The following is a 13,248-nucleotide window of genomic DNA, read 5'->3' as shown; positions in this document are numbered from 1 at the left end:
GACTTACAAGATAATTATCGTTACAGACGAAATAGGCTCTGTTCAGAACGAAAGCCGGCATGAAAACTGGATGAAATGTCACTGAAAGCTTCGAGCTGGCTCTGAATGGAAGGGACGCAGAGTTCTTCGATAGATCGACCGATTAAGTCACGGACCAAGCGTTCTTCGAATACAGAAAAGATTTACGGGTCACTGGCAACCGATCGTACATCTTCTCCGCTTGTCAAGTCGATCTGATAAACTGTTTAATTTATCTAGCGATCTCTCTCTTCGATCGATTCTTCGCGACTTCAATTCATTAAGTCGCTGAAGATCTACTAATTGTAGCCGGCTATTCTGGTTCCGTGATTGTTCGCACTTCACCTCTTGGCAAACTTCGATATCCGGTATTTCTGGCGACAACTTACTGTAAACAGGCCATTACGATTTTATTGTTTCCTTCCTTAAGCGATTGCCAGGATCTACTTGTTACACGATAGACCGAGGAAATAATGTAGGCCACGAGGAACGCCTATTCTATCCAACCTTGGCGTATTAAGATATTTTAATTCGCAGTTGGTAGAATTTCGCAGCATTTCGCAGGTTACCATCGATATTAGAGGCTTCGTACGAGTCATTCGTCACGTTCCTATTGTTTTTCTTTCGTTCGCGAGTCCCATATGATTAATGATCTGTGTCTTTAACGAATAACCAGAAACAGACGAGTCAAACGAGTTTCGCTAATTACCAGAAAATATCTTTATATGCGATCTCGGTGTCTAGAATTTATTCACAATTTTATTCTAATCCTCCTTTTCAACTTTCAAATCCTCTCTCTTTATATCGTCGACTTCGATGATCTTTAGAGTGCGTTTCAGCACATCGAAATTCAATCGCGAAATATTTTCCATCGACGAAACGGGAATATTTTCACTATTGATAGCCGTTCAACTGGTTCTAAGAAGTCTCTGTGGACGTTCGAAATATGCCGAATTCCCGACGAGAGCGTGCACGCGAATTTGCGGACGAACGACAACTGAACCTGTTTTCCGATTTGAACATGAGTCGCGATATTTGTTGAAATTTGGCAACAGTCAAAATCCTTATTTTTAGCGGCGGCCAACGTCGATCAACGACGCTGCGCTCTATTGTCCATTAACCATTAAACGGCCTTAACTGACCGATCCTATTTCCCCATAACGAATCGAAAAACGAAATCCATTCCTCGTGTCTTCGAAAATGGGTTTCGCAATCGTCGAAAAAGTCCAACACGCCCCGTGTTTATCGAACGTTTGGAAACCTCTTGGATCGTCGAAAACCGGACAGAAATAACCCGCGATTTGCTATTCGGCTTACTACGAATCCTACGCCTGATTACGTGTTATGTAACAATCATTACTACTTCTTCTACTACGCACGTGTTGCATTAAAACAACTTGCAAGTAGCATACATCTGATCGTTTCTTGTAAAAATATTGTTCAGCCATTGGAAAAATAAATTTTCTAGATTTTAGATTCGTGGGGTGAACGACGAATTACACTTATCCAGATTGAAATTTTTCAGATTAATTAAAGAGACTTCTCTTATCTACCAAGATACTCTATCTTGCATATTTTATATACCTTGGCATCTTCAAATTTCCTTTAAATGGATAAGAATCAATGGTCTAATTGTAATTCTTTTCAGTTACCTTGCAAAAGAAAGTTTTAAAGGTAATTAATATGGAAAATACTTTGATATACTTTAATTTAAAAGGTGGGATTATAATTAATAAGAGCAATTGCTTTAGAATAGATAACACATGTCAAAATATGAGAAATGTCTACCAGAAAAGTTATATATACGCACGAATATCAATGTTAAACTTATACGCGTTAAACATATGCAACATACACTCGGTAATTCATAATCGTAAAATATACAACTGCGTGTACTACAAGTATAGCCTTCGTCGTATTTGATCTTTAATCCGTGTCACGAGCGCGAATCGTTATCATATGGCAAGGGGTTAAACTGTATTCTTATTTTATCGCGCCAAGACAATATTGCGTTTGTTTTACATAAGATAGACCGTAGAGGTGTAACGCGTAGAAAAAGGACCCTGTAATAGAGGCAGAATGATCTGTGGATTGAAATATAGTCGACACCTGAGCTATCCTATGCATGAATTTGACGACAACCACGTTCCACTGGGCAGTCAGCCGCTAACCCAATTTTATTAATTGTACGTAATGAATTCACGATACAATTAATTGCTTGATTCCACGACGAACGTCGAACCGATAAGAATCCTTCCCTAAAAGCGATAATTGAAATTATAAATTTCAGTCTGGTTTTTTGGGAGTCCAGAGGATTAAGTAGGTTTTTAATGAGGCTACCTTCATCTTTTAGGGTCACGGTACCGTATTTATTACTAAATTATCTTCAAGTCGCCTTGGAGTTTGAGTCTCTAATGGCCTGCCCGTAATTTTAGAATCTAATTTTAAGACACGCAATTACAATTTACTCTAATTCGTATTTTTAGAGTTGCATCGGTATTCGTCCGCGTACAGTTATTCGCGTCATTCTTCATTGCTTCACGCGAGATACAATTCGGTTCCCCGTTTACAAAAGCATCCGAGAGCCGTTTCCAGAAAGAGGCTCACCGACTGGCACAACTCCTGAAAGTAATTGTCTCGACAAAGTGATAAACGCCCCCGCTTATTGTAGCGTTTCCGACGTGACACATTTCCAACGCATGTGACTCGTCTTATTGTACTATCGCTCAACAAACAAAATTCGCGCCGGCTATGATTCTCGAGTATCCGATATAGCGCGATCGATTCGTTTCTGTCAACGTTTGGTCAATAAAATATAGCTAAAATTATCGTCGATGACCCATGAAAATTGGCAACAGTTAAATTTTCATCGAGCAAATAAACATAATCTTTAGCATACATATTGACCCACTCAGAAGCTACATCACTTGACGAATAACTCCATATATCGAGCAACTACTCGATAAATTGTAAATTAGAGAAATATGATGATTAGAGTACGAGTATTTATATGAATTTATATTCCTATGCTATACGACTATATATTTTATATATACGCGTGAATTTATGTTTTATGATATACCATGGATATTTTATATGCTTTTATATATTATTTTGAGTATTTTTGTGTCTTCCGATATCTCATTAATACATAAATATTTGCAGTTGAGCGATGATGTAACAATCGAGTTCATTTACGTTATCTGACGATAAATAAACTTATAAAAGTAGATTATTTCTTCTTTGAGAATAGACAGACCACTGATCGTGTATCCGAGTAAAAATATTGATGAATTGAATGTTTTAGCTTGTTGAAAGGCTCGCGTATATACATTATTCAAGTATATACATTATTCAAGCGTAATTTTTCTACAATTAGATCCAATTAAATATCATCATGCGATATTCTCGCTTTATTTAAAAATTCAATAGAAAAAAACTATTCGTTCGATAGAATGAATAGCCGATTCCCATCGAAATCGTGGAAAATCCAGTGCAACGAAGCGATGCAGACACTGCACCCGGAAACAGTGCATCTGCATACCAGAGGAAAACGACGAGTGTGTGCGTGATGTGTGCATACAGGTCGAAATGCAGCGGTCTGTACGCGTGTAGAATCGAACCTGTATGTCACGTGAGTAGATCTGCACGCTGGTCACGCATGTCGGATAAACGTAACGAGTCCTTAAGCGCTCATTCATGCAGATAAAGGCATTGCTTAGAAAGACGTCGTTGCAATGGTCGGCGTACCCTTTTCCGTTTGTAGGATATCACCTGATTGAGACGCGCTTACGCGAAATCATCAGGATTTCACGCAAATTATTGAACGCCAGAGAATCAGAAATGAATGTAACTATAGCGATTCAACAACATTAACCGTGATTGATAAAAGACTAAAGTTTTTTAGAAACTACTAGTCGCAAGTTGTGTAAAAGGGAATTGAGTCTTTCAATTCTTACAAGAGTATTCTTCCTTGAATTAGCAATTATATAATATGTCGATGAAAATCGATGCAACCAATTGAACATGCACGTCAATACACGATTCTCGCATCGAACATAATAACGATCCAGAGCAAACGCGCAAAAGAATAAAAAAGAACAATGAGTGATTTAACGATTTTCAACGTCGTCTTCGTATAATTTTTTATTACGCAATGAATTATTATATATCTGAAAAGAACCGGAAGAAAAGAATAACGAACAATATACTAATCTCGACGATTAGCTACGAACTCTAAAAAATATCGAGAAAAGAATTCTGAACATTAACATCCTCGCGTCTTTGGAATTCTAATTTCTAACTCCACTAAATGCGTATTTCACGGTGGATTGTTACATATCTCAAAAGAATTGGAAAAGAAGCACAATGGGCAAATTACTAATCTTGACGATTATCTACTATATTCAAAATGCCGAAAGACGGAACTCCGAGCTTCAATATCTTCCCATTTAAAACATCGATAAATGCGTATCACGCAATGAATTTTTATGTAAGTATTCTCCCTTAAAAAATCGAAGAAGATTAATAATTTTGATGATTTTCTATCATCTCCAAAGCGTCCGGAGAAGAAGCTCCGAGTGTTGGTATCCTCGCGTCTTCGCACATCTAATTTCGTGGAGGTGCACGCGATGGACTTGCGGGTGATGGTAGCAGTCCCGTGATGCAGATTTCGTGTCAAGGTCAGACCGCGTGCACGCACCATCGACTCCCGCGAATCTGACATTTTATTGACATTTGTGAAACCTGTTTCAGGCTGTGCGGTAAATTTGTCAGAGATTTGTCACGTGAGACGACGGTGTACCGCATGAGTGAAGCTTTTGGGCAAGAAACTGTCTGGTAGGGATGGTACGTTTGGCAGGGAAAAAGAGACCGTGGTTCGTGGTAGCATCGACGGATGTCGCACGGCAGAGCTGACAGGGATCGTGACCCGTTATTGCAAACTGCTCTCACGAAACGTTTATTTAAAATGTAGTCTCTCGCCCACTTGGCAACCGTTCAAAGGTCGCGCTACCGTCCACGCCAGCGTAAGAATTCAAGAAAAAAGAAATCTTAAAGCGATCGCAAAGATATATTGTATCGCTGAAAACGGGTATTTGCTTCCATAATTCATTTGTGTTTTGATGTAGGATGTTTACGCAGTTTCACATCTTTATGAACATAATTAAAGAAATGGTGAACTTGAACAGAGATTTGTTTCGCCTACTGTATTTATATTCTTGCACGCATCGCATATATGTGCACTTTGCAACATTAAATTTTCCATCGATGCGTGAACATCACCAGTCTACTCGTTAGCATTCGAACGATAAATGTCTTACATTTCATTTCAATTTTGTTGCATAATAAGAATGTCTCTCGCCATTAATGGACAATATTTTTGTTATACCGATGACTGATTGCAATCGTATCTATCTCAAATCTAAATATTCCAAGCGATATCAATTAACTCTTGAAATCGTTCGAATAATTACGCGCGGTGGTATATGTAAATTCGTATTAACGTTTCATATTTCTGAAGAATCTTTACGAGCACTATCTTAAATAGAAAAATATAATTACGAGACTTCAAGAAACGTGAATGGCAAGCGTGGAGAATTATGGTGACGATTACAAACGGTGTCGGTAAAATAAAACAATCGAACGGTTGTGTGGTGAGCACATCGCGCATTTGCAGGCAATTCGAGATATTGGCAGGCGCCTAAATCGTCTGGGATTCGTCTGCTAGCAACGAACACGGTTTAATTATAAATCTGTCCGGCACTGGTTCAATGGCATCGCGTTCCACGCGACATTCCTGCCAAATTCTTATTTCAGATTCGATGGAATTTCTTTTTTGACAATGCGAAGCAGTCAAAGCGGCGTACCATTATGGAAAAAGCGTGACGCGCCAGCGAAAGCTGCGAAGAACCGCGAACGTTTAAACAACATCGACGTATAGAAATAGTACTTATTTTGTACAGGAAAACTGTACAATATTGAATGAAGAATGCGATTCATGCAATGTGATCGACGAACTTAAATCGACAAGGAAGAGTTTTATTAATGCTCCTACACGCGAAGTACATTTTCTCTCTTCTCTACGCATGCATAAGTAACATCGCCACGATGCATTAAACGAATCAGTCAGGGAGATCGCTTACAATCGTATTAATGTAATCGAAGGGATCGAAATCCTGCTGCTCCTCGTCCGCATTTGGCGGAGGACACGGATAAAAAGCTTGCGAAGGTCTAACAAAAAGAAAATAAAATATTCCGAATTAGAGAACACGAAAGAAGAAGGGACCCCATAGCGAGGAGAGGTAGGCGAATTATATCTGAAATCTGCTCGAACTCTACGTGTATACGTGGATTTTCAATGTCCGCGCAATTTCATGAAAACAGTCGAAGGAAAGATAAACGGCTGGATACCTGTGCGGCCTGTTTCGGCGATTTTCTCGTAATTTCGCCATCAGCCTGGTAAATTCCTCCCATTCTTTGTCCACTTCCTCTTCGCTACCGTCTGGATGATAATGAAGGGTCTCCTCCCGGAGCTCCTTCTTCGTTGCCTGATTCGCCATCGTTTATACGTTCCTTCGGAACTCGACGACTAATCTGACCGAGAAAGAGGTTACAATTGTCTTTTGTCGCGAGTCGATAATAGTATCGGTCGCAATAAATTTCCTGTCACTCAGAGCGCTGCTCCGAGCTTGAAATTCCTCGAGCCAGAGGGATTACGTAATCGCGTGAAAACCGTGAAAATCATTCTCGAGAATGACAGATATGATCCAGGGAATTTATCGAAACGACGAACAGGAAAGTCGGAAAGCTTTCAAGAGAACTATGGGCCGATAGATAACCGAGAATATTCACGCCGAGGAATCATCGTTGCCTGGTCGAGGGTATACATCGGAGTCGAGACACGAAGAAAATGTAGATTCGTCGACCTTCCGTGTACACGTTCGGTCGCATCTGTCGTCCATAGAGGATTCTTCGTTCTGTTAGTGAAGTTGTTTCGCGCGTGTAGAATGCAAAATTGACTGGAAAGGGCAGAAACGTTATTCTCCAAGGGGCGACTTTCTCGAATCGTCTTCAGAGAGTCCGTGTGACACTGACACTGACACTACGCGGGCGGAAGCAAAAATTGGCAAAAAGAAGCGTTTAAAGCAATTGAATCCGTAGGCCGAACCGTCGCACACGAAGCCAATGAGTCACACTGACAATGAGAAGAGAGAACCAGCGTGCGGGCCTCAGATGGGAGGGCCTAGGCTGGTTCAATTTACTGACTCATTAGCCTCGCTCGGACTGTTGTCGACGTCGTCGTCGCGCTACGCTCGCGAATTTCCCCCGCGATATATCGGCGCTGTCTATTGTCGCGGACACTTCTGCGGCATCGCTGCGGGGACACTCGCGATCGCCATTTTTCTTCCACGCCTCGAAACAAATCTTTACGCAAGAATTTCATTCGACTGGAAACTAGACGGACCCTATCGTGCAATTCATCTACTTGTAAAACTTTCCAACGTGTCGATTGACATATCGAATATCGTCAGATTTTTGTACTTCTACAAAAAATGTATCCTTTTAGGAGATAAAAGATGAAAGATTCGAGGTACAGGTGTGTGGCTTGATTACAAAGTATTGATTTTTGCACGTTTCACAAAAGTTTGGAATTTCAATAAGAGCGAAGATTTAGGTCACCGAAGCACTGACACGACGATTAAGGCGTTTTTCGTATCAGAGAGAGAAAGGGAGAAAGAGAGAAAGAGAGAGAGAGAGGGAAAGAGAAACGAAAGCTTCGAAGTCTTATCGGTTGTATTTCTAGTGGCGACTGTACGGTGGCCATACACGGCAATTGGCCACTTCCCTCGACGAGGGCTCGTAGGAAGCTGCCTTCAAAGTCACCAGTTATCATTGATCAAAATTACCGCGTAATTTGATGAATGACTGTCTTATCCTATGCCGGCACCAAGCTCCGATCGATGACTCTCTCTCTTCTGCTTTATACAGCCTGTTTTCGGTTCTATGCACCACTTTCACGATATTTATTTTTATTTAGAAGACAAACTATTTTCATTCGTTGATCGTTAAGAAACCTTCGATTTCCATTATTCTACTTTAATATTAAAGATAAAATTGAGAAGGCAATCTTCGTAGATTTGAATGAAATGAACACGTACCTTTCGCTACGAAAGTCGAGCTTTTACCAGACGAGATTTTCGATGGATACAGATGAACGATGAACGAAGTACCGTGGCAAATTGTTCGTATTTATCGCTCGGGCTACGTTACTTGCTTATGAGCACATCGAGCCGTAAATTCGTGTGTTTATCCCGAAAAGCAAAGAGATAGCAGATAATGGACCGGAAAGGATTGCCGACTCGGTAAATTTGTCTAGACGAAGGAGTGCGTCAACACCGGAGTAGCAATTATTGAACTTCGAGTGAAACAGAAGATTTACTATTTGATATTCACCAACCGATAAACATTATCTATTATTAACTGAACGATCAACTACCTTACCCTTTATCAAATGGTATCTGGTCACGAGAGTATGCAGAGTTATCTGAACGAAAGTAAAATGTAAAAATGTACGCGTACCTTAATTTTTCTTCGCATCGCACCAAAATAGGCTGTTTGCGTTTCGTTTTATGAGCTCGATCCGCGGATTTTACGAATTCTCGAGAATAAGAAGCTGTGAATCTCGGTATTTTATTTTTAGAAATGAAGAATAACCGGACACCAGCTGCGCCTAGCGTAGTGCAGTTTCAATATTCCATCGAAGGAAGATGAATTATCACATCACTGTCAAATCAAACGTGAATCACGTAAGACTTTCGTAAAAAATGCGGTGCTAAAGTATTAACGAAACATCGAGCAACAGGCAATCGTACGGATAAACTTTCCAATCTAGAATATTCGGTTGTTGATTTATTATAGGATAAAGGCATCTATCGATGTCCTTCGTTATTGCAAAATTATCACATAGAGAAATTTTAGAAGATTCAGTGACGCAGGTGATAATTAATTCTATTCGTAAATGAATATAAGAAATTTGAAACTTCGTTATGAAAGAAGTTAGAGTCCTCGTTCATCGTAATACCTATTCAACAAAAAAATCAATGGAGGTTAAAATCTTCTTTTCGTAGCATTGTTATTTATACAACAATGGGAACTAGCTTGAAAAAGCGATAAATTAATGTAATCTATTCTAAACAATAACCATCTAAACGTCTATAAATAAAAATGTATGCATAATGTATGTGTAATTACTGAGGATGAATAATGAACGAAGTCATTTAGGAAACCACTTATACCAAGTAGCATGAATTTTCTTTAACAATGTAATATTCTCAATGCACTTCTTTACCTTGTACAATGTACATAAATGATTTAACATATTAACAACTTAGCATATTTGTTGTTCACAGCAGCTTTGTATAATATACGTAAATAAACAGAAAACGTGAATAAACAATAAGCAGAAAATGTCTGGATTTTAACTTTGTTGCAAACTGAAATGAACTTCAATGGAACGCGTTAATAGTTCGGTTACTTGTAAAGCAATCATTTTGATCCTACAAAGAACAAACGTAGTCCATTAAGTCGAGCCGCAACCGCTCGTAATTTTCTCAAGACATTTTTATACCTCTTCGTGAAAATTATTTCCCTGTTTTGCGTAATTCCCTCTCCGTTTTGTTCCTCTATGGACCAATGGCCATTGTCCGATTTTTCGTTAGTATGAAAGGAACGTTCCATTCTTACGAAATTCATTGCGGGAATAATTAGATAATTCGCCCATTAGGAAACCTCGTGGCCTTAGGAGCATAGAAATTGGCTTAATACCATGTATTTAACACTATGTTTGAACGATGTTATCTGCAATGCTAGAAAAACAAAAAAGAAGAAACAGATATATGCTTTAAATCACTAGAAATAATACAGTTTCTTTATTATTCTTCTAAAAGAAATAATCTGCCATAATTTAAACACTTATTTTTCTTCTTGAGAATTGACGTTCGCAAATAATTGTAACATTCTTCTTATCAAGTATAGTTGCTAAAAAATGATCCATTATAATTTAGACGAGATAAGAAAACACTTATTCCGTTTCAATGTAAAAAATAATTATCCTTACTAAAATAAATAGCCTTCATCGATTCTTTAACATAACACGTGCAATTTTTCCAATAAAAATATCGAAAATTCAAGGTTCGCGGTAGATTCGCAGAAGATTAGTCGATCCATCGTGTCAGCAGAGGTCTTGACAACTGTCACCACGGATGTCCCATGGGTTCACGACCCCATGCCGGCATATTAGAGCACTGAATTAGTTAATGCCAGTCACATGGCCGAGCAATGAGAATTACCTTCTCGTGATGCTTCAACAGTGCATACGATTGCATTTTGGACAAGATCGTTTGTCCAATCATCGTCCCTTCCTTCCTGTTTAGCTGGCCCTTGTTTGACGAATCATACTTGTTTACATAGTCAATCCCTTGCGATAATCTTTAACCCAGAGGATTTTCAACGTTATTTGCTTCACGGACGCCAATGATTAGGTTTTTAAGAAGAGGAAGAGAAATCGAACGCAATGATTTTCTCGACTCTAGAAAATAAGTTCCAGGATAAAATGCATATACGTTTATGCGTGTAGCATGATCGAACATAGGCAACACCGCTTAATCTAATAGGATAAGTCTAATTAACAATTCCTTGGACAATGAGAAAGATTAAACAGCCAGCCTGGTAATGTATCCGCGTTTCTATTTGCTGAGAAAAAAGGTATCGCCGACATATGACTCACCTATACCAGATTTATGACTTTTATCTCGTATTTTCTCCTACTTCTATAATCATACCTCGTGAGCAATGTTTTTTCACACGATTATTGACGTCCAAGGAAAAAAAACCCTTCGTGCATTCGCAAGCGTTATCGTGAAAAATGAATAAGATAACTCGAACACGCTTTTGCGGCCTGCTTGATAACGGTAGCAATAAACAAAGCGTGTCGATAACTTTTGAACCCTTTCTACGTTCAACTGTCGCGTCTTCAGCGTGCAAAACACGTTCTATTTCTTTTCGTTATTATCGATGCCGAAGAATAAACCGCTCCCTCGGGCCACGCTAATCTCGGTTTAATGATCTTTCTCCCTCTTCGATTTGACAATGATCTTGATCCAAGGTACGTGTGGGGACAGCAAAATATGTACACAGAAAGTGCAGTTTACGAACGCGCGCAATGATGAAATTTCTATTCAACATTTTTACGCGAAACCTGAACGCGACGCGCATAAATGATCAATTGACAGGATGGAATACAAATTTCCACGATTATCTTTGGTCAAGGAAATGTTGTCTGTCTGATCGAAGGAATCGTTGAAATCAATTCAGTTCGTTGTAAATTACGAAAGTAACTGCGAATGAAAATAAGATGTTTATCTTATAACGAAGGGAGAAAGTATACATATTATCTAAGAAATGGTAGATCAAATGATACGCTTTTCATCAGCGATAATCAGGCCACTGAGACTTCTGTAAAACTTATCGCCGACAAATGAATTACACTCGTACATTCTTCTTTTTAATAATAAACCGATGATAACATGGAATCGGAACAGACTCACAGTCTGCGAGTCTTCCCGATAACCCTGTTTGCTCCATCGAGAAACAGAGAGAAACATTGATCGACCATTTACCAGTTCTTCTTTTTTAATGACAAATAATTACCGCGTCGGAAAAATTGTCCGAGTCAAATTAGTCCGAGTTGTGTAGAAGAAAAATAAAACGTGCAAATGGCGTTAATCCAATAAGCAGATATTACATAGAAATTTGAAATTAATTAAATTTCCTTTATTCAGATTGATCAAGTGACAAAGTGAATACCCAATAGAAAATAAGAGGAAAAGAAGTGAAACGTAAATCATAATCGTAAACATAGTTACAAATAAAATTAACTTAAATTAGAAAATTGACATTGCCTACATTGTTGAGAGGACCTCAACTTCGTTTGAGGCTTGAAAAGGTATATTTCAAATGAAGTAAAATAGTAAATTCCTATTAATAAAATGTGCTCAGAGTATGTACTTAAAGTCAAGTGAATCAATCGACAACGACATGCGTATAAACTTGAAAAACTATCATCATTGGTAAGTAAGTTTTATGTTCAACTCAAGTTGCTCGAACCAGGTAGCTGCGCTAATCTGAGCGAAGCGTTAATCGTAAACGCCTTGAGTATCCGTGTCAGCTACATCGATCAGATACATCAAACTTAATAATCTACGATAAAAAAAATAACAAAGTTAATCTTAGTGGTATCAGGTCCGTCCTTGCGAAATAATTACACAGCCAAGTGTCACCAGTCACGAGACTTTACAACTGTGGAATAACGAATGCTCGTTAAAACTGCGATAGAAGATCGAATTTCTATGATCGCGCTTCTACGACTACGCAAATGCACGTGATTCTCAGATTTCTTACTCTTCGTGCCATCGTTATCAGATCTCGACGATGCAAATAATCTTACGATTCTCCGAACATCGATCGATCGTTTCTATCTTTTCTGTCCTGATTATGCAAATGCCTCATTTGTCGTGCACCGGTGAATCGATGTCGATAATCGTGCGTTTCGATCAGTAATGAGTACAATCGAGATCCCGCGAGCAAGTCCAAGGCCGTCATTATTATCATCGACCAACGATCAGACCGCAACGACGGTTATGTCATCGCGGGCATCGTTTCCATCAAATCGACGAAACGGACACGCAAGCTCAGCTCGTGTAAACATTGTACGAAAAAAAACGTGTTATTAGCCGGTGCTTCGACTCGTTGCACCGATATTAGGGTGATGAATAATTACGTTGCGGAGATATAGCGTAGCTAAACAGAGTGGTCAACTAAAAACATCGATGATCGCGTATGTTCGTGTAGCTTCTTTTATAAGTATAAATGCCGTGTTTACAATGACGTATCAAAATATGAGGAATTGAATTTCCTTGAGCTTTGTATATTACATGTGTATGTTAGAAAAATTTGAATAGATTGCTGTTAGGACTGTTGAAGGTCACTGCCTTTAAGAAAACTCTACATCTGGTCTTTTTAGCTTTCTAAAGCATTGAAGCCATCGACAGCGCATAGACAAAAGACTGCGACGAAGGCAGGCCATAAACAGTCGAAAGGCGACGTTGGCTTCAGGGTTTTTCAGTTATAGAGTAACACTGCTAGCGTGCGGATCTGGACCAGCTCATATTA

General features: G+C 39.0%; 1 protein-coding gene across 6 annotated transcripts in view; it reads right to left on the bottom strand.

The window, feature by feature from the left end:
• Positions 1-13,248, bottom strand: part of LOC122574792 (chloride channel protein 2) — a 35,125-nt gene that overhangs the window by 8,348 nt on the left and 13,529 nt on the right. The window contains exons 1-2 of one of the 6 annotated variants that reach the window (XM_043742816.1): positions 6,430-8,100; positions 6,162-6,249 (exon numbers count right to left, since the gene is read on the bottom strand). The exons of 1 other annotated variant lie outside the window; for it this stretch is intronic. In XM_043742816.1, the coding sequence (XP_043598751.1) occupies positions 6,162-6,249; positions 6,430-6,578 (237 nt within the window). In that variant the 5' untranslated portion in view covers positions 6,579-8,100. Of the gene's footprint in view, positions 1-7; positions 6,115-6,161; positions 6,250-6,429; positions 8,101-8,177; positions 8,908-13,248 lie in introns of those variants that run through there. 4 more of the 6 variants (XM_043742817.1, XM_043742821.1, XM_043742818.1 and 1 more) reach the window with 4 other exon arrangements.

The sequence above is a fragment of the Bombus pyrosoma genome, linkage group LG14 (genome assembly GCF_014825855.1).
Source record: "Bombus pyrosoma isolate SC7728 linkage group LG14, ASM1482585v1, whole genome shotgun sequence".
Lineage (NCBI taxonomy): Eukaryota > Metazoa > Arthropoda > Insecta > Hymenoptera > Apidae > Bombus > Bombus pyrosoma.
This window is presented reverse-complemented; position numbering and strand designations above follow the sequence as displayed.